Source organism: Eublepharis macularius, chromosome 2 (assembly GCF_028583425.1).
Source record: "Eublepharis macularius isolate TG4126 chromosome 2, MPM_Emac_v1.0, whole genome shotgun sequence".
In the NCBI taxonomy this organism is placed as follows: Eukaryota; Metazoa; Chordata; class Lepidosauria; order Squamata; family Eublepharidae; genus Eublepharis; species Eublepharis macularius.
In genome coordinates this window covers 141,765,606-141,783,992 of record NC_072791.1, presented here as the reverse complement: position 1 = coordinate 141,783,992, position 18,387 = coordinate 141,765,606, and the positions used below count along the sequence as shown (strand labels likewise).

The 18,387-nt window shown below is 40.0% G+C and overlaps 1 protein-coding gene across 1 annotated transcript in view; it reads left to right on the top strand.

Moving 5' to 3' along the window:
• The window catches only part of LOC129323476 (sodium/hydrogen exchanger 10-like), a 430,138-nt gene that overhangs the window by 174,261 nt on the left and 237,490 nt on the right, over positions 1-18,387 (top strand). The window contains exon 10 of the mRNA XM_054970016.1: positions 17,031-17,197. Within this exon, the coding sequence (XP_054825991.1) occupies positions 17,031-17,197 (167 nt within the window). The remainder of the gene's footprint in view (positions 1-17,030; positions 17,198-18,387) is intronic.

Below are 18,387 nucleotides of genomic sequence, written 5' to 3'. Positions count from 1 at the left end.
AATATTCATTTTGAGTATATTTACTTTACCCCCAATTAAAATCTTAAAAGAGTAGCAAAAAGCGATTAGCATAGAAATTATATAATAGAAAACTATTATATAATTATGTATCTATGCTGTAAATAATATAATGTAAACACTAATTGTGGACTTTTCTTCACTGATTTTGAACATATGTGATGGTCATGTCCACCAATTAAGATCTTTCGGGTAAAAATAATTACAGAAGTAGAGCTCTTTACATCATATAGATTAGTTTTTACTTTAAACATTTTGTTGCTTGGTGCATCGATGCTGAGATGAATAGCAGACGTCTTTGTTGTTTTCCAGAGGTGGAAAATAAAGGAAAAAGGAAGAAAAATAAAGCACAATTTCGTTCCTCTTGAATAGCATGAAAAGAAAAAGAGAAAAGGTCCTAGCACAGATAGATAGTTGAATTATATTTACAAAAGTCCCCCAGGCTGACTTCATTGATTTTTGGCCACCTCAGTTCTGCTTTGTGAGATATTTTTGCATCTTCAGGAGTCGGGGAGTATCCAACTTTCTCATTAAAGAGAGCCAAACAGTTCCCCAATCAACCCAATGTTGCCCGCTGGGTGTCTCTTGATAAGAGTCAGGTTTCAGACTGTTACACTCAGTTCTGCCTGGCTATGGTAGCCGTTAAAAGCAGAAAGAAGCAGGAGAGCTCATAAAATGAGTCGCCATTGTGGGAAGATATCTACAAGGTACATAAAAAAAAATTGCATGCATAACATAATACAATTCAGGATATATTCATTTTGAGTATATTTACCCCACTGATTAGCATAGCTCATGTATAAAACTATTATACAATTATATATCTATGCTGTAAATAATATAATGTAAACACTAATTGTGGACTTTTCTTCACTGATTTTGAACATTTGTGGTGGTCATGTCCAACAATTAAGATCTTTCGGGTAAAAATAGATTAGTTTTTACTTTAAAAATCATATAGATTAGTTTTTACTTTAAAAATTTTGTTGCTATATATACTGGGAGACAAAATACTCATTGTCCATAAAACTATGATGAATTGACAGTGGCTAGGATTGTAATAACCCAAAACTGGGGAAAAAATCTAGTCCGATTACAATCAGATCATAGTTTCCGAAATTCTGTTCTTTTATTAAACTTTCTCATTTAACAAAACTAATCCATTTAAGAAATGATAGGCAGAAAATAACTTGCTTCTTTAAAAGTTGGCAACCTTTTTATGGTATTGACTTAGTTACATAACTGTTGCTCATCATCGTGTCTTCTCTGCAGGCACACATGGGATCTGCACATGCACAGACCAGCCATGGACATTGCAAAGCTCCTAGAGGCATGAGACTCTTGCCTAGCCTTTTTATTCGCTTTTATAGCTGCCAGGCGCAGCTATAAAAGATGTGGTGAGTGGCTCCCTCCCTCAGTTATTCTTCTGCTCCTCAGATCCATTATGCTATATGCAGGTAAAGGCCTTCGGATCCATGACGTCGAAGGTCCTTTTCAAGGAGTATTCTCATTGTGGGATGAAGATGGCCCCATTGGATGGACATGGCAAATAACTCTTCTGTCTGGATGAAGGGCACAACACCTTGTGGTGTGCTGTCTGCATGCAATTTATACCCAAAGCGTGCCATGAAAGGGTTTTTTTTTTAAATTATTGATTATCCAAAACAAAACACACAAAATGTACAATACTCCAATACCCATAATATCTTTAAAAATAAAAAATAAAATCAAAGGGGAAATAACAAATTTTTAAGTTCAATTAATTCAAAAACACATCACAATCCTTCCTATTTGGGATAGTATTATTACACTTTAGATATTCTAATACCATATTCTACCCCTCTTCATGACTAGCTTTCCACATATTTATGACATTTTCCTCAAAAAAGGAATTGTTGGTTATTCTACTCATTACATACATCTCCCATATTTTATTATACCATTGCATCTTTGTAGGTGGTATAGCCGATTTCCAATGTTTAGCAATTAACAACCTTGCAGCTGCCAACAATATTGAAATCAAAGTTATATATTCTTTTGTCAATCTACAATCATTCCAAATATCAAATAACATCACTTTAACGTTATAAGGAAAAGAAACCTTAACGATCCTTATAATCTCCTCATAAATTTCCCTCCAAAAGACTTGAATTACCAGGCATTCCCACCAGATATGATAGGGAGTTCCTTTTATTCTACATTTCCTCCAACAATATGGGCTAGCAGTTTTAAACACTGATTTAAGCTTAGATGGAATCAAATACCAATTTGAAAACTTTTTATAATATTGATATTTAATACACAAAATTTTCAATGTATTTGAAGGCGAGGCCCAATTTTTCTCCCAGTCTGGTTCAGTTAGCTCTTTTACTCCATCCTTTTGCCAACTTGTGACATATCTTGGTAAGGGGGAATAGAATATTTCCACCTAATGTTTATATAACTTTGATAACCAACCTTTAACAATGCTCTCTGAATCCTTCAACATTAGCTTAAAAAACGTTAAATGTCTTTTCAAAACACCTTTTCTTTGCAATGAAGATACTAAATTACTTATTTGGAGATACTGAAACCGTTCAATGTTGTTTTCCAATTTCCTCTCTACTTGAGCTTTAGTTATTATTTCTCCATTTTTAAACCAATCACACTATCTAGTCCTCTTACTTCCCAAGGATGTGAGGGTTTTGCTAATTGAAGGTGCAGAAACCATTCCTGGTTCAGTATACTAGCTACTGGCGATATTTCTGGAGCTATAAACTTTCGTATTTTATCCCAAATTTGTAAAGTATTTTCTAAAAACAAATTTGCTGGAATTGAATATAATCTCTTACCTTTTTTCATCCAACATGTACCTTGGAGTGTGAACGGTGACATATATTCCTTCTCTATCTGTATCCAATCTTCCTTAGGGTCCTTTACTAATAGTCTACTTACTTGTACTAAATTTGCGGCATAATAATACAATCTTAGGTTCGGTATTTGAAGCCCTCCTTTTTTGTTCGATTTACACATTGTAGAAAAATTAATTTGTGGTTTAGAGTTTGACCAGATAAACTGGTTCACTATTTTTGCCATTTATTTAATTTATTTTCTGATATCTCTATTGGCAAAGTTCTAAATAAATATATAAATTTAGGCAATATTACACTTTTAACCGTTGAAATTCTATCATGCCAAGACAATGTTAGTTTGTTCCATTTTTGTAATTGATTTATTTCCTGTTGCAAAACATCAAAGTTAATTTTCATAATAGCCCCTATTTCCTTTGGGATTTTTACACCTAAATATCTCCAATGATCTTTCACCCATTCAAAGTCGTAGGTTTGTTTTAAGAGTTTTTCTTGGGAAACATTGATTGGATGTAATATTGATTTTTGGACATTAACTTTTAATCCCGAGATTCCACCATAAGGTTTAAATTTATGATTGAGGGATATCATTGAATCTTGCGGTGACGTAAGGTATATAACCACATCATCTGCAAACAGTGATATTTTATGTTCTTTGGATCCAATTTTAACTCCTTTGATCTTTTCATTTCTACAAATTACTTCTGCCAGAGGCTTGATTGATAGCGCGAACAACAGTGGTGACAGGGGACACCCTTGATGGGTTCCTCTCGTTATTGGTATTTGTTGTGAAAGGAAGTTGTTCACTTTAATTATTGCTTTCGATTTCCCATACTGTGCTGCAATTGCTTTTAAAAACTTTTTTCCACATCCAATTTTCTCACATAGCACCATAAAGTACTTTTTCTTTACTACATCAAAAGCTTTTCCCATATCTATGGAAAGAATTACAGCTTCCTGCTTAGTCACTGTACAATGATTAATTATATTGAGTGTGCGCCTAATATTATCCTCTATTTTCCTGTTCGGGATAAAACCTATTTGGTCTGGATTAATAATTTTGTCAATAACAGATTTTATTCTGTTAGCTAGAACTGCTGTAAAAATTTTATAGTCCGTATTTAATAGTGCTATAGGTCTATAATTTCCTGGGATAGATTTATCTTTGCCCTCCTTTGGAATTGGGACTATGATGGCCGTTTCCCATGAGGGTGGCAAATGTCCTTGATTTGTATTATTACATGTTCTAATGAGTGGTGTAACTAGAGAGGAACTCTATTCTTTATAAAACTCCACCGGAAATCCATCCATTCCTGGAGCGGTGTTATTTTTCGTTGATTTTATTACACTGGAGATTTCACTCTCTGTCACTGGTGCTTCCAAATATTCTCTATCCTCTTGATTTAATTTTGGGATCCAGTTTCATTTCTCAAAAAAGGAGTTGATATTATTTAAATCTGGTTCTGTAGACTTATATAAATTTAAATAAAAGTCTGAGAAAACTTTGCTTATATTGTTTAGAGAAGATTGCATATTATTATTTTTATCCTTGATTTGGTGAACTACTTTGCTTTGAGCTTTTTCTCTAAATTTATTTGAAAGTAATCAAAGGGACTTGTTAGAAGTCTGCCAATATCTCTGCTTTAGATATATTAAATTTTTCTGAATTTTATTAACTTCCATTAGGTCTAACAGTTTTTGTTCTGCAAGTAACCTTTGATATATCTTATCAGATCCTGTAATTTTGTGTTGTCTCCAGTTCTTTAATTTTTCCTATTGCTTCTTTTCTTACTTTCTCTTTCTGTTTTTTTATGTTTGACTGTACACTAATTAGTTCCCCTCTTAAGACTGGTTTCCATGCATCCCATAAATAAATATCAGATACCTTCAATGTATCATTTTCATCAAAATATGTATCTAACCTTTTTTTTTAATTATATCTTTAATTGTTGGGTTTTTCAGAATGTACTTAGGGAAAGACCAAGTTTTAGATGTCAAATCATGTTGAAATGGTTTCATCTTACAGTAAATCCAGGCATGATCTGTCAAAATTCTAGGTGCTAACTCTACAGAAATCAAATTATCCAACAAAGATCTAAAAATTAAAACATAATCAATCCGCGTATATATCTTGTGAGTAATCGAGTAATATGAGAAATCTCTTGCTGTAGGGTTTAGATACCGCCACGTATCAAATAAATTGAAATTTGATAACACCTGTGCCATTTCAGTTAGTTCCATCCCATTTTTCCTATTCATCCCCTCTCTTCTGTAAGTTCTATCCAATTTATTATTAACTATATAGTTTAAATTCCCTCCTATTATTAAATGACCCATTTTGAATTGATATAAATCTTCCAAAGTTTGTTTTATGAATTTCATTTCGGAAGAATTAAGGGCATATACATTGACCAGAGTTACCTCCTGATGATTTATTGTACCTTTTATAAAAATGTATCTACCCCGTGGATCACTTTTCATTGTTTGAAACATAAATCTAAGATTTGATGAAATAGCTATTCCAAATCCACGTGATTTGGAGTTACTATGTCATAAATTGCTGTTCATACTTTTGCAGCTTAAGTAATTTCTGGGCATTGTTATTGATATGCATTTCTAGAACAAAAAATATGTCTGAATTTTCCTTCTTTATTATAGCTGCAAAGCAAGATCTTTTGATATTATTGTTAAGGCCTTTTATATTAACTGAAATGATCTTCATTTGGTCAGCCATGCTCGGGGTGTTCCAGTTCCCTTTTACACTTTTCACAAAGTTCATGATACATATTGAAAGGATGATATTCCTAAAAAGCAAGGAAAACTATACTTATATCACTTATCACTCAATAAATCAATAAGTTCCTATATACACAATACTATTTCAAATACTTCCTCACTTCCCTTCACTCCAATAGGGGCACTGTGGTACTAATTTTACTATATACTATTTTAATCTCCTTGAATCTCTATTTGCTCCTTTCCCACTTCTATAAAATTGTTGTTGTTCCTCTCTCATAACCAGTTGTAATCTACCTTAGTGCTAAAATTTCTTAAGTCTACCTTCAACCCCCCTCCCTCCTGAATCCAAATCTACCCTTTTCTTGTCACTGTATGGTTCCCTAAGTGGGAGTTATCTTTCACTATGTTTCCAAGAGTGTTGATTGCCTCTAATCAGCATTCCCGAGTTTAAGTACCCGTTGAACTGCGCAAACACTAGCTGCGCTTTCAAAAAGAGCCGAAAAAATAGCAAGAAAAAAAATAGTAACCGTGTTTCTCCTCCTCCCCCTAATTTACCTTTTACAACTAAAAAAAAAAATTCGACCACATTAGCATCACTACCATGATGTTATTAATCCAGCTTTATACTTTCTGGTTGTTGATGTCTTCTGTAACTTAGATTTCCTTTACTGCGCTGCCTTTTTTTTCTTATTTTCCAACATCCCCATTTAATTATCCTTTTGGATTGCCTGTATCAGTCTTAAGCAGGGTTCATTTCCTAGAAAAAGAACTGCAGGAACTCATTAGCATAACTCCTTAGCATATGCCACACACCCTGACATCACCAGAAGTGTGTCAGAAGGCAACATCCACCCCTCAGGCCCCTTTCTGAAAAAATCTCCAGGTATTTCCTTAAAGCAGAATGAACTCAAAGCAGCTTACCCTCCTCTGTAGAGCCAGCCCTGCTTGCACCCATGCACTCACTCTCTCTTACAAGTCACAAATGAAAATAAAGCAGCATGAATTCCAAGCAGCTTAAGTTCCTTTGGAGCCCCGCACCACTTGCCTTGCACCCATTCACTCATTTTCTCTCCTCCCCCCAGTCACAAATGAAAGTAAAGGAGCAGAGCAGAATGAATCCAAGCAGCTTGCGTTCCTTTGAAGCCCAGCCCCACTCGCCTTGCACTCGGAGGAAAAGAAATCACGTGGGTGGGGCCAAAACCCTCTTTTCAGATCTACCGGAACGCTATTCCCGTGCTTTCTGGCTCCAAATGAGCCGTGGTCTTAAGCCTGTATCTTCATCATATGCTGAGTATGTGGAGCCTTTATGGTTTACTATTAATCTTCCTGATGCTGCCCATTTGTATTTTTTCCTCATAGTCCGATATGCAGCTACTGTCTCTTTAACAGGGCTCATTTTGAGGGGGAACACACAGGAACGCAGTTCCGGCAGTTCTCCAAAGAGGTCACATGACAGGTGGCCCCGCCCACCTGACTTTCAGCCATTTTGGGCCCGTTTTGGCCTGGAATGGGGCTGAAACAGCCTGGATTGGATCAGTGCCGGGCCCTGCCCAGCACTGACTCTATCTGGGCCGTTTCAGCCCCAAATCAGGCCCAAAAGGGCCCAAAATGGCCACGTTCGGTCATTTAGAGCCCCCTTTTGCCATTTTGAGCCCAATTTCGGCCCTGAATGGCCAGGTTTGGGTCCAAAACATCCAGGATAGGTGATGTCAGGGGGTGTGGCATATGCAAATCAGTTATGCCAATGACACACTTCTGGTGATGTCAAGGGGTGTGGCATATGCTAATGAGTTCCTCCAGCTCTTTTTCTACGAAATGACTCCTGCTCTTTAAGATTCCTCCTTCTTTGCAGTGCCTCTGCTGGAGTATCGGGAAATACTAATACCTTGCAGTTCTGTAGGTTTAGCATTTTCTCTTCCTTTGCCAGAGATAAGATTTCTCTTCTAATAGTTTTGTTATTTAATTGGACTATTATGTCCCGTGGTTCCTTCCGTTGCTGATTACCTACTCGGTATGCTGTTTCAATGAAATTGGAGGAATCCTCCTCCAGTTGTAGCATGTTATTAATCCATCCTGTCAGCATCTTTGGAAGGTCTTCAGGGGGGCAAATGTCTTCCAACACCCCACACAGTTTCAGCTTGTCTTGTCAAAGATGAGCCTCTATTTGAATAATCTTATCTTGATGTAAAATGATTTCTTGTTGTTGTGAGATGGTCTCTTGCAGCACAGCTATCTCCTCAGAGTTGTGCTGTACTAATTCTTTTACTTGCCTGGCATCTTCTGCTATTATCTCCAGCTTACAATTCATTTCCTGCAGTTGCTTATTAATTGGAGCAAGTATAATATTCACCTTATCAGTCAGGCGTTCAAATGCATCTGTTATTAAGGCTTCAAACAGTGCAAGCTCTGATTTTTTTGAATTGGGGCCGACGCCATTGTCTCTCCTCTGCGTCTCTCTTTCTCAGTCTGAGATTTATGACTTAATTTCTGGAAGTAGGAGCTCACTGACCAGCTTGGAGTTTTCCTCCAAGTTGTAAACTTTCCCTTTCTTGGGTCTGACAGCTCTCTGCATGCTATTTTAAGTTGAAATTTTCACAAATCAAGGGGGAGCTCTGGAATGAGCTACTCGCACTATCGCCATTTTGGATCCAGATCTTGCCATGAAAGGGTTTTGCAGCTTAAAACAGCTTTTGGGGAGTCAGCCCTGAAGGGCTCCACTGACTTTGATCACAGTGCCGCAGATAAAGAACCGCAGCTCCCAGAATGGGCCTCCTTGGTTCCACAAGTCTGTGCAGCACCTGACTTGGCTCAGAAGGACCAATTGGTTTCAGCTGCTTCTTCTTTTCTTTAAATCAGCTGCTTCATCAGTTCCACTGCAGTGCCAGTCAGAGCCATCTACTAAAAAGGCTAAGTTCAAGTCTAAGCATATCGAGAAACCCTCATCTTGAAAAACTCTCATATCTCCCCATTCTAAATTCTTTGATGGAGTGTAAGGCTTCCATGTTGACTAAAGCTTTTTTCACACTCTGGGTGTTTATATGGTTTCTCCCCTTTGTGAATTATTTGCCAGTAAGTAAGGCGTATACTATCACTGATGCCTTTTCCACACTCCAAGCATTTTTATGGCTTCTCACCTGTATGAATTCTTTGATGGCAAGTAAGGTTTCCCCTCCGATAGAAGCTTTTCCCACACTCCAAACATTTATAAGGTTTCTTACCTGTGTGAATTCTTTGATGGGAATTAAGGTGTCCACTCCAACGGAAGCTTTTTCCACACTCCAGGCATTTATATGGTTTCTCCCCTCACATCAAAAACCCCTCATATTGAAAAACCCTCAACATCAAAGGGACATGAGGAAGAAATCCTCTTCTACAGGCCCAACTACTTCAGTTCCATCAAGTCCATCCAGGGTTCTGAGAACCCCATCATGAACTCCCAGACATCATTCTGCTTTGGTTCCATCTCTCTCAGAGGTTAATTTTCTGTAGTCATTGAACAATCCATATCTATTTCCCTGCTACCAGCTTCTCCTATTCAGCCCACTGAAAGGCATAGAGATCCCTTGGTTCCATCTGACAATAACAATCAACTAATTGGCTCATAATTAAAATCACCATTGGTTCCATTATTCTCCATATGATTCCCCTCATCATCATTACTATGCATATGGATATGAGGGCTCACCGGGCATGTACCCCCCCTCTTTATTTCCTCCATGACAAAGATCCTTATATGCCGGTTAACTCGGAACCAAGGCATAAAGCAAAATCTTCATTGGTTCCTACTATGGTTCCAGAAAAGAATAGTGCTCCAAAACCAAATGATTCCAATGTCAGTTCAGATTTTGCATCGCAACCATCTCCACCAGAATTCCTTACTGAAGACTCTGCTGTTTCTCCGAGTGAGGATCTCCACTTGTACACTGAACAGTTAGTTCAAATGGTGATAGCCTTGGAGACTGACGTGAACTGCTTTGCTCTGACCTCTTTGGATCCAGTCTTCAAAGTCCTACATTCAGAAGCAGCAGGATCTGTAACATTTCCAATCATGCAGGGGATGCTTGATGTGGACAAGATCAACTTCAACTCCAATGATGTCCAAAAAGCTGGACAATATGTATAAGACCAAACAAGAAGGGTCAGGTTTTCTCTTTACTCACCCCCTGCCCAGCTAATTCTATTGTCACTGAATGCCTTCAAGGGAAAGGCTTCCAAAAAAAAAAAGGGCCATTCAGCTCTGATCAATAAGGAAGGAAGGAAACTAGATATACTTGGTAGAAAGATTATGCTTCCACAGCTTTGACCTTGAGAATTGATATGAGACCATCATGGTCCACTCTCAGCTTTTCTTATGAGAAAAGATAGACCCATACTTTGAATCTAATTCCTGATGACAAGCAAAGGCTTGTAAAGATCTTGCAAGGAGAAGCTGGAAAGCTCTCCAAATAACAATTTAACACAGCCAGAGATATTGGGCTTGTTCTTCCAGAACCATAGCCTCTGCTATAGTAATTTGTAGACATGCATAGCTTAGAACCACAGGACTAGCCCCTCACCATAAAATGAGGGTAGAAGACCTTCCCTTTGATGGCTCAGACCTATTTTTGTCCACTACCAACAAGGCACTGAAAAAGATTGAGGATGATAAGGTGAAAGCTAGATCCTTATGTATCACAATTCTCTACTCAAATCCATTCAGGCAGAGATATCCTTCTCGACTGTATCCACCATATAATAGATATAATCAGTTCCATTCTCAGTCAATGCACCTAACATCCAGAAACTGTCAGCAACCTTCCTCCTTTACCTCTGTTCAACCCCATAGGAGGTACTTCAGAACCAAGTCAAAAGATGGTTCCTGTTCTCAAAAAGATCAATCTGGTCTGAATAAGCAGAGTTTTTGACACCAGACCCTCTCTTGCCCCGCCAAATAACTCATCACTTCCTCTGCAGGCCTGGGAGTATATCAGTCAGGAAGCTGTTGTCTGGAGTTCAAGACAACTCCTCTAAACGTCTCACCTCTGTTTCACTCTCCACCCCCACCCTCCTTGCTCATAGAGGAATTGCAGGCATTGCTGAAAGAAGGGTCCATAAACCTCCTTGAATTTAGAATGAAAAAGTATGCTCTGAAAGCTCTTGTACACCTAGTAGATGGCAAAAATATTCAGGTATGCACAGACAATACAACTGCCATGTATTACTTTGACAGGGGGATACAGCCTCCCAAGCTCTCTCCTGGGAATCCTTGCTAATATGGGAATGGGCTGTCCAACATCAAGTCTGTCTCTGCCATACACATAGCTTGCCTCAATCATGTATAAACCCTTCGAGCCCCTAGCGACCTGCCCTCTCAGGATGCTGGCAGCTAAAATAGCTTTTCTGGTGGCCATAATCTCAGGTAGAACGGTGAGTGAATTGCAAGCCCTTAGAGCCAACCCTCTTTTCATTAAGATCTTCTCTGATAAGCTTGTTCTCTGTCAAAGCTTCTCTTTTCTGCCAAAGGTTGTCTCCGCTTTCCACATGAACCAAGACGTCCTACTTGTCTTCTTTACAACACCTCAGGATGATTCTGTACTTTTGCACACTCTGGATGTTAAATGTGTTTCTATCTGGACAGGACAGCTCCTTTTTTGGAAGGACCCTAATTTCTTTGTTTTGAATAAAGAAGTAAAAAGGCCCAAAAGGTGCTGCATGGACTATTTCAAAATGGATAGTGCAGCTCATGAAGGCTTGCTACAGTCTAAGTAACCATGTCCATTACATACAAGGACTCATTCCATGAGGGCTTAACCCACCTTGTCAGCCTTCAAATTGGGCATTCCTCTAGTTGACTTGTGCAAGGCAGCCACTTGCTCAAGGCGGCCTAGTCAACGCCATTGATGCAGACTCCTGTTGGCAAGGTAGCCTTGAAGAGTCTTTTCCAATAAAGATCTTCACACCCTCCTCCTGAGTAAGTTAGCTTGCTAATCTCCCATGTGGAACTGCACAGAAGACATGATGATAAAAAAGGTTGCACTTACCTGTAAATGTTGTTCATCAAGTGGTCTTCTGTGCAGGCACACATCTCTCCCTCTTTCCTGCCATGAGCTCTTTTTTGTTACCTTCCTTCTGCACCAGTGGATTAAAGAACTGAGGAATGTGGAAAAGCATGTGAAAAGGCTAGGTGAGTGTCTCATGCCTCTAGGAGCTTTGGAACATCCGCAGCTGGCCCACATATGTTCAGATTCCATGTGTGCCTGCACAGAAGACCATTCAATGAACAACAGTTACATGTAAGTGCAACCCAGTTACAGTTGCTAGACTGAGGGAGATGCAGTTGCAGCATGTTTATTAGAAACAGAGCTGGAAAGTACTTCATGGGGCACCTAGTCTAACCCCCTGAACAGTGCCAAAAATTCACAGCTATCTCCTCCCCCTCACCTCCCACAGTGAACCTTCTCTATTCCCAGAGGAAGGCTAAAAACTACAAGGATCCCCAGCCAATCTGACCTGGAGGAAAATTCCTTCCTGACCCCCAAATGACAACGGCATTACCCTAGGCATATAAGAAAGGGCCACGGCAGTCTAGCCCCAACTCATCCTTTGTGACCTTCTTCTCCTGATCTTTGTGCATTCATATTGAGCCATAGCCTCATCATTGCTGTCAGGTGGTCATCGATGCTTCTTCTTAAAAATCTCCAAGGAAGAAGAACTTACCACCTCCGAAGGAAGCCTGTTCCACTGAGAGATAATTTTGTCAGGAACTTCTTCCTAATGTTTAGTTAAAAACTCTTGCTTTAATTTTAACCTGTTAGTGGTGGTCCAACCCTCTGGGACAACAGAAAACAATGGTGCTCCATACTCTATATGACAGTCCTTCAAATACTTGAAGAGGGCTATCATATCATCTCTCAGTTGCCTCCTCTGGTTAAACATATCTAGCAATTTCAACCTTTCCTGATAGAACTTGGTTTCCAGACCCCTCACCATCTTTGTTGACCTCCTTTGGACATGTTCCAACTTGTCAACATCCTTCTTAAACTGTGGTGCCCAAAAGTGAACACAGTACTCCAACTACATGTTAAATAAGTGTAAGAATAAGGTGACACCATCACTTTGTGTGATCTAGATGCTGTACTTTTGTTGATACAATCTAAAATCAGATTTGCCTTTTTAGCTACCGCATCACACTGCTGACTCATGTTCAGTGTGAGATCTACTAAGACCCCTTGATCCTTTTCACATGTATTACTGCCAAGATAAGTTCCCCCCCATCCTATAATTTTGATTTTGGGTTTTTTTTACCTAAATACAGAACTTTACAATTATCTCTGTTGAAATTCTTAGTTTTAGCTTAGTTTTAGACCAGTTTTCCAGCTGGTCAAGATCATCCTGAATCTTGATTCTGTCTTCTGCTTTATTAGCTACCTCTCCCAATTTAATATCATCTGCAGATGTAATGAGCATTCCTTCATCCAAGTCATTTATAAAGATGTTGAACAAACAGGGCCCAGGACAGATCCATGAGGCACTCCTCTTGTCCTCTCCAAGAAGATGAGGAACTATTTACAAGTATTCTTTGGGTACAATTTGTCAACCAGTTACAAATCCACCTAACATTAGTAGGATCCAAACTACATGTAAACAACTTGTCAACAAGAATATCATGTGGAACCATATCAAAAGCCTTACTGAAATCAAGATAAATTATGGTTGTTGTGGGTCTTCCGGGCTGTATTGCCGTGGTCTTGGCATTGTAGTTCCTGACGTTTTGCCAGCAGCTGTGGCTGGCATCTTCAGAGGTGTAGCACCAAAAGACAGAGATCTCTCAGTGTCACAGGGCATTGCTTCATCCAAGTCATTTATAAAGATGTTGAACAAACAGGGCCCAGGACAGATCCATGTGTCTCTGTCTTTTGGTGCTACACCTCTGAAGATGCCAGCCACAGCTGCAGGCGAAACATCAGGAACTACAATGCCAAGACCACGGCAATACAGCCCGGAAAACCCACAACAACCATTGTTCTCCGGCCGTGAAAGCCTTCGACAATACATCAAGATAAATTATGTCTATAGCAATCCTCTGATCCAAAAATGTAGTAACTATCTCAAAAAAGGGAGATAAGGTTAGTCTGACATCACTTGTCCTTGACAAACCTGCGAGGACTCTTAGTAATCACAGCTGTCTGTTCTAAATGCTCAAGGACTATTTGATGATTTGTTCCAATCCCATCTAGGTGTACCTCAAGCTGACAGGTAGATAGTTACCTTGATCCTCCTTTTTCTCCTTGAACATTTGCCTGCCTTTTTTGCACTCTCACCTGTTCTCCAAGACTTCTGAAAGATGATAGACACAGGCTCTGAAATTACATCAGCATGTTCGTTTAATACCCTAGGATGCAATTCATCTGGCCCTGAGAACTTGATTTCATTTAAAGAGGCTGTTTATGTACCACCCCTATCCCTATCCCTTCCTTCCTTCAGTTCCATTCCTTCATTATGTGTTCTCTTTTTACAAGTTGAGTACAGTTTCCCTTGTAAAAGAAGACCGTGGCAAAGTAGGAATCAAGAAGTTCTGCCCTCTCTTTATCAACTGTAAAAATTTTACTTTCTTCTCTCAGAACATAACCAAAGAACCCTATTTTGTTATGTTTAGCATCTCTCATACTAGCTTTAGGGGTTTTGTCTCCCTCCCCAACAGGATTTAGTTTAAAGGCCTCATCATTAGATTTACGAAGCTTCGGTCAAACACATTTTTCTACCTTCGTAAGGTGCAAGCCATCTGCTGACAAAAGAGCTTCATCTCAAAAGAGTAGTCCATGGTTCAGGAAACCAAACCTTTCCTGATGACATCATCTGTGTAGCCAGTTCTTTATTTCCAGTATTATTCTCTCTCTTCCTGAGCCACAGCCCTCAATAGGAAGTGATATGAAATCACAATCTGTGCTCCCAGGTCCTTCAGCTTTTTATATAATTTATTCCATATGGCTGAGCAAAAAGAGTTAATTATGGGTTTGATGAGTCTTTCCAGCCTGTCTGTCACATCCTGGATGCATGCACCTGGTAGACGTACCGCTCAAGATGACAGGTCAGTTTGGCACACTTTGATCTCTCCTGTCTCAGTAGCGAGGCCCCAATCACCACCACACATCCCTTCCTATTTTGAGAAGCAGAAGCACAAGTCATCTCATCCTAGGGTTGCCAGGTCCCTTGAGTCTCCCGGTGGGATACAGGGAGCCTGGCACTTACCCTGTGGAGGCTTCAGTGTCTTTCCTCACATGCACACATGCACAGCGTGCTCCTGGCATCTGTGATGACCTCACTTCTGGGAAGTGAGGTCATCACACAGGCCAAAGGGCAGCCCGGGAGCACTCCCATGCTCACCAAAGGGCTGACTCACCCCTCAGCAGGCCCAATTCGTCCCAAAACGGGCCTGTTGCAGGGTGTGAGGGTACGCTGTGCTGCCCAGGGGTGTGCTACACCAGCAGGGGGCACCTTGGGGGTGTGCCCCCTGCTGGCCAGGTAAGTGGGGGAGGGGGGAGCAGGGGATTCCCTGCCCCTGTCGGGGGAATGGCAAGCCTATCTCAACCACAAGGTCCTGAGAAACTTCCTTTGGACTTTGTGGAGCCTTGGGCAGTAGTCCTTGTTCCAGTAGTCCACAGTCAGTATCTATGACTCCTGGAAGCAATTGCTTAGCAATAAAGGCTCAGAATGTCTCCATATTTTCCTGTTCCTGTGGGTCACATTCTTTTATTTGCCTTCTTTCTGTATTTGGTTTTCTTCCTTTTCCTGTTGCCCTCTTGAGAGGCATGAGTTTTTTCCAGAAATTCTTCACCTTTCCTTATAAGCTGGAGTGTGGATAGATGTGCCTCAAGCCCTTGTATTTTTTCCTCCAGTAGGACCACCATCTTACACTTGCTACAAATGTAATTTCCATTACCCTCAGGTAAGAAGACGAACATATCACAGACTTTACAGGTCACTACCTCAGCTCCTTCACCAACCTTGTTGCTACAATCCAAATAAGTGGACCAGTCTTGCCTGCAGTCCCATCAAACTACCCTGCCACGCTCCACACAAAACTCCCTGCTTGCTCCTCCTCTTCTTTCATTTTAGATCACAAGCTTACTAGGTGTGTGAGGCTATTTATACAGCTGTGTAACTGCAAACCCCACCTTCAACTCAAGTCAGGTGATTTTCCTTACTCAGCAGGCAGATAACTCAGCAGACACTGTCAGGTGACTCACCTGAATCAGCTGACGCAGGGAAAACATCCAAACTAAATCAACTAACTACACCCACACAAAACTCCCTGTTTGCTTGCTCTAGATTGGGAGCTCACTGTTTATATAGCTGTGTAACTGTTTAGAAGGATAGAACAAGTGTAGTATAGATACATTTTGGTATTCATGTTTTTATTCCAAGGCAGCTGCTATTTTTCCTGGACAAGTGGTGTTCTGGCTTTAAGACCAGGGCTCATTTTGAGGGGGAACGCGCAGGAACACAGTTTTGGCAGTTCTTCAAAGAGGTCACATGTCAGGTGGCCCCGCCCACCTGACTTGCAACCATTTTGGGCCCGCTTTGGCCTGGATTGGGGCCAAAACAGCCTGGATTGGATTGGTGCCAGGCAGGGGAACCCTCCCCTGCCCAGCACTGACCCAATCTGAGCCGTTTTGGCCCCAAACCAGGCCTAAAAGGGCCCCAAATGGCCACTTTCAGTCATTTAGGGCCCCTTTTTGCCATCTTGAGCCCAATAATGGCCCTGAATGGCCAGGATTGGGTCCAAAACAGCCAAGATTGGTGATGTCAGGGGGTGTGGCATATGCAAATCAGTTATGCTAATGACACACTCCTGGTGATGTCAAGGGGCGTGGCATATGCTAATGAATTCCTCCAGGTCTTTTTCTACAAAATGACAACTGCTTAAGGCCATATGAAAAATGCCCCTACCATTCTCCATTCTCCTTGTAGAAATTGTCACTTTGCTCAGTAGTCATTTTTTAAATTTATTTGGGAATTTCTGCACCAGTTTTCTCCCCAAACGACCCAAAGTCCCTTACAGAAATTTACAAAATACAAAACAACTAGTTTGCACAATACAATTTAAATAAAACAAGTGCGTAAATGGCAGATTTTCATTCAGCAGGATTGCTAATACCAGCCCCTAGGGTGCAAGCTATGGCCTAAGAGCCAAGGGCCAAGAGTTCTTGGAATCTTGTCCTTTGGGTCACACCCAAGAGCTTGCACCTCTGGCCACACCCAGCCTAAATTCTTACAAGAAGAAGTAAAAGCAAACTTAGCTCAGAAAACAAACCCAGCTGCTTCTGGCAAGGTATCAGGATCTTTCTAGCTTCCTCCTCTTCCTTTCAGCTTTGTTCCATAGACTGTCACTGCCCTCACATACAGTTTAATAATACTGGATTTTCTTATTCTCTGTGTCTATAGGCCTTTGTGATATTACTCCTGCAAAGCGCATGGCTATGGATAATACTGTTAACCGTATCAAACAAATGATGACAAACAAATTTTTATTGTTGAAACTTGACAAATATTTGGCTGATGCAAATTGGGCAATGGCTGAAGAAGCAATTAGAATTGATTATCCTTATGAAGTGAGTATTATTATATTACTATGAAAGAAATAATATAATTTAGAAGTACATAAAACAAAATACTATTCACAATATTGCTGCTATGCAGTGCAAGATAGATGAGCAGGATTTCATAATGCTGGAAATTTATAATATTAAGTTTATGGTTTTGTGGACACAACTTGATAAAGTATTGCATTATCTAAGATTTCAACCCTCTTATTTTGTCAGATAGCCAACACAATTTGATGATGAAACACTGTTACAGACTTATTTGCACAATAACTGCAAGAAAGGCACAAGCAACAACCTCAAGTTCCTTTTAGCTTATTATATAAACCACATTGACAGAACTTCCTTTTAGTTATGAAGGAAGCATCAAAGCACTTCTTTCATTTTTTATGAATAATTGTATGTTATAATTAACAAAAGCAAAGACAATCTTTGATGACATATTTCTATTATAATTGTATTTTGTTGTGTTATCATTGTTAATTTAGAGGTAAATTTCAGTATCAAATGTGAAGATCCAGGGGGGGAAATTGGGTGTATGTGGTTTTTTTCCTAAGGACTTTTTTCAGTTTTTCCAATGGAAAAATTGGGAAATTATAGGAAACACTGAAAAACATTCCTATGAAATATTTTCTTTATTGGAATGTGTGAAATATTTCTTAAGACAAAGGGTTTCTCACTCAAAATGTAGAACACTTTCCAGTTTTTCTGATGGAAAAATTGAGAACCTTGAGGGAACAAAGAAAAAAACTATTTTTTTTCCTTCTGGAGTGAGCAAAATAGATTTTTTTAAAGACAAGGTATGGCAAGTCCTGGGCTCCCTGGCCAGGTCACCTCCAGGACAGGCACTCATAGCAGGGGATGAGTGCTCATGGGCAGCGGCTCCCTCCTTTCATCCCAGAGATTGACATCAGGCTGGATTGCAGGGGTAGGGGTAGCTTTCTTGGCAGTCTTGACATGTAACTGCCTGTCCTTTCCTTCTTTTGTACTGCATCCCTCTTCTCCCTCTGAGATGGAGGACATCTTGATGGGTGATTCCCACTGTCCATTCAGGGAGGCAGGAACAAGTTTTCTAATTCCTGTCTTCCTAGTGGGAGTCACCCTTTCTTTCAGTTTCATTCCTGCCTCGACAAGGAGAGCAGCTTCATCCGAGCACTGCCTTGCCTTTCAACTATTTTTCTTCCTTTCCTTCACTTCTA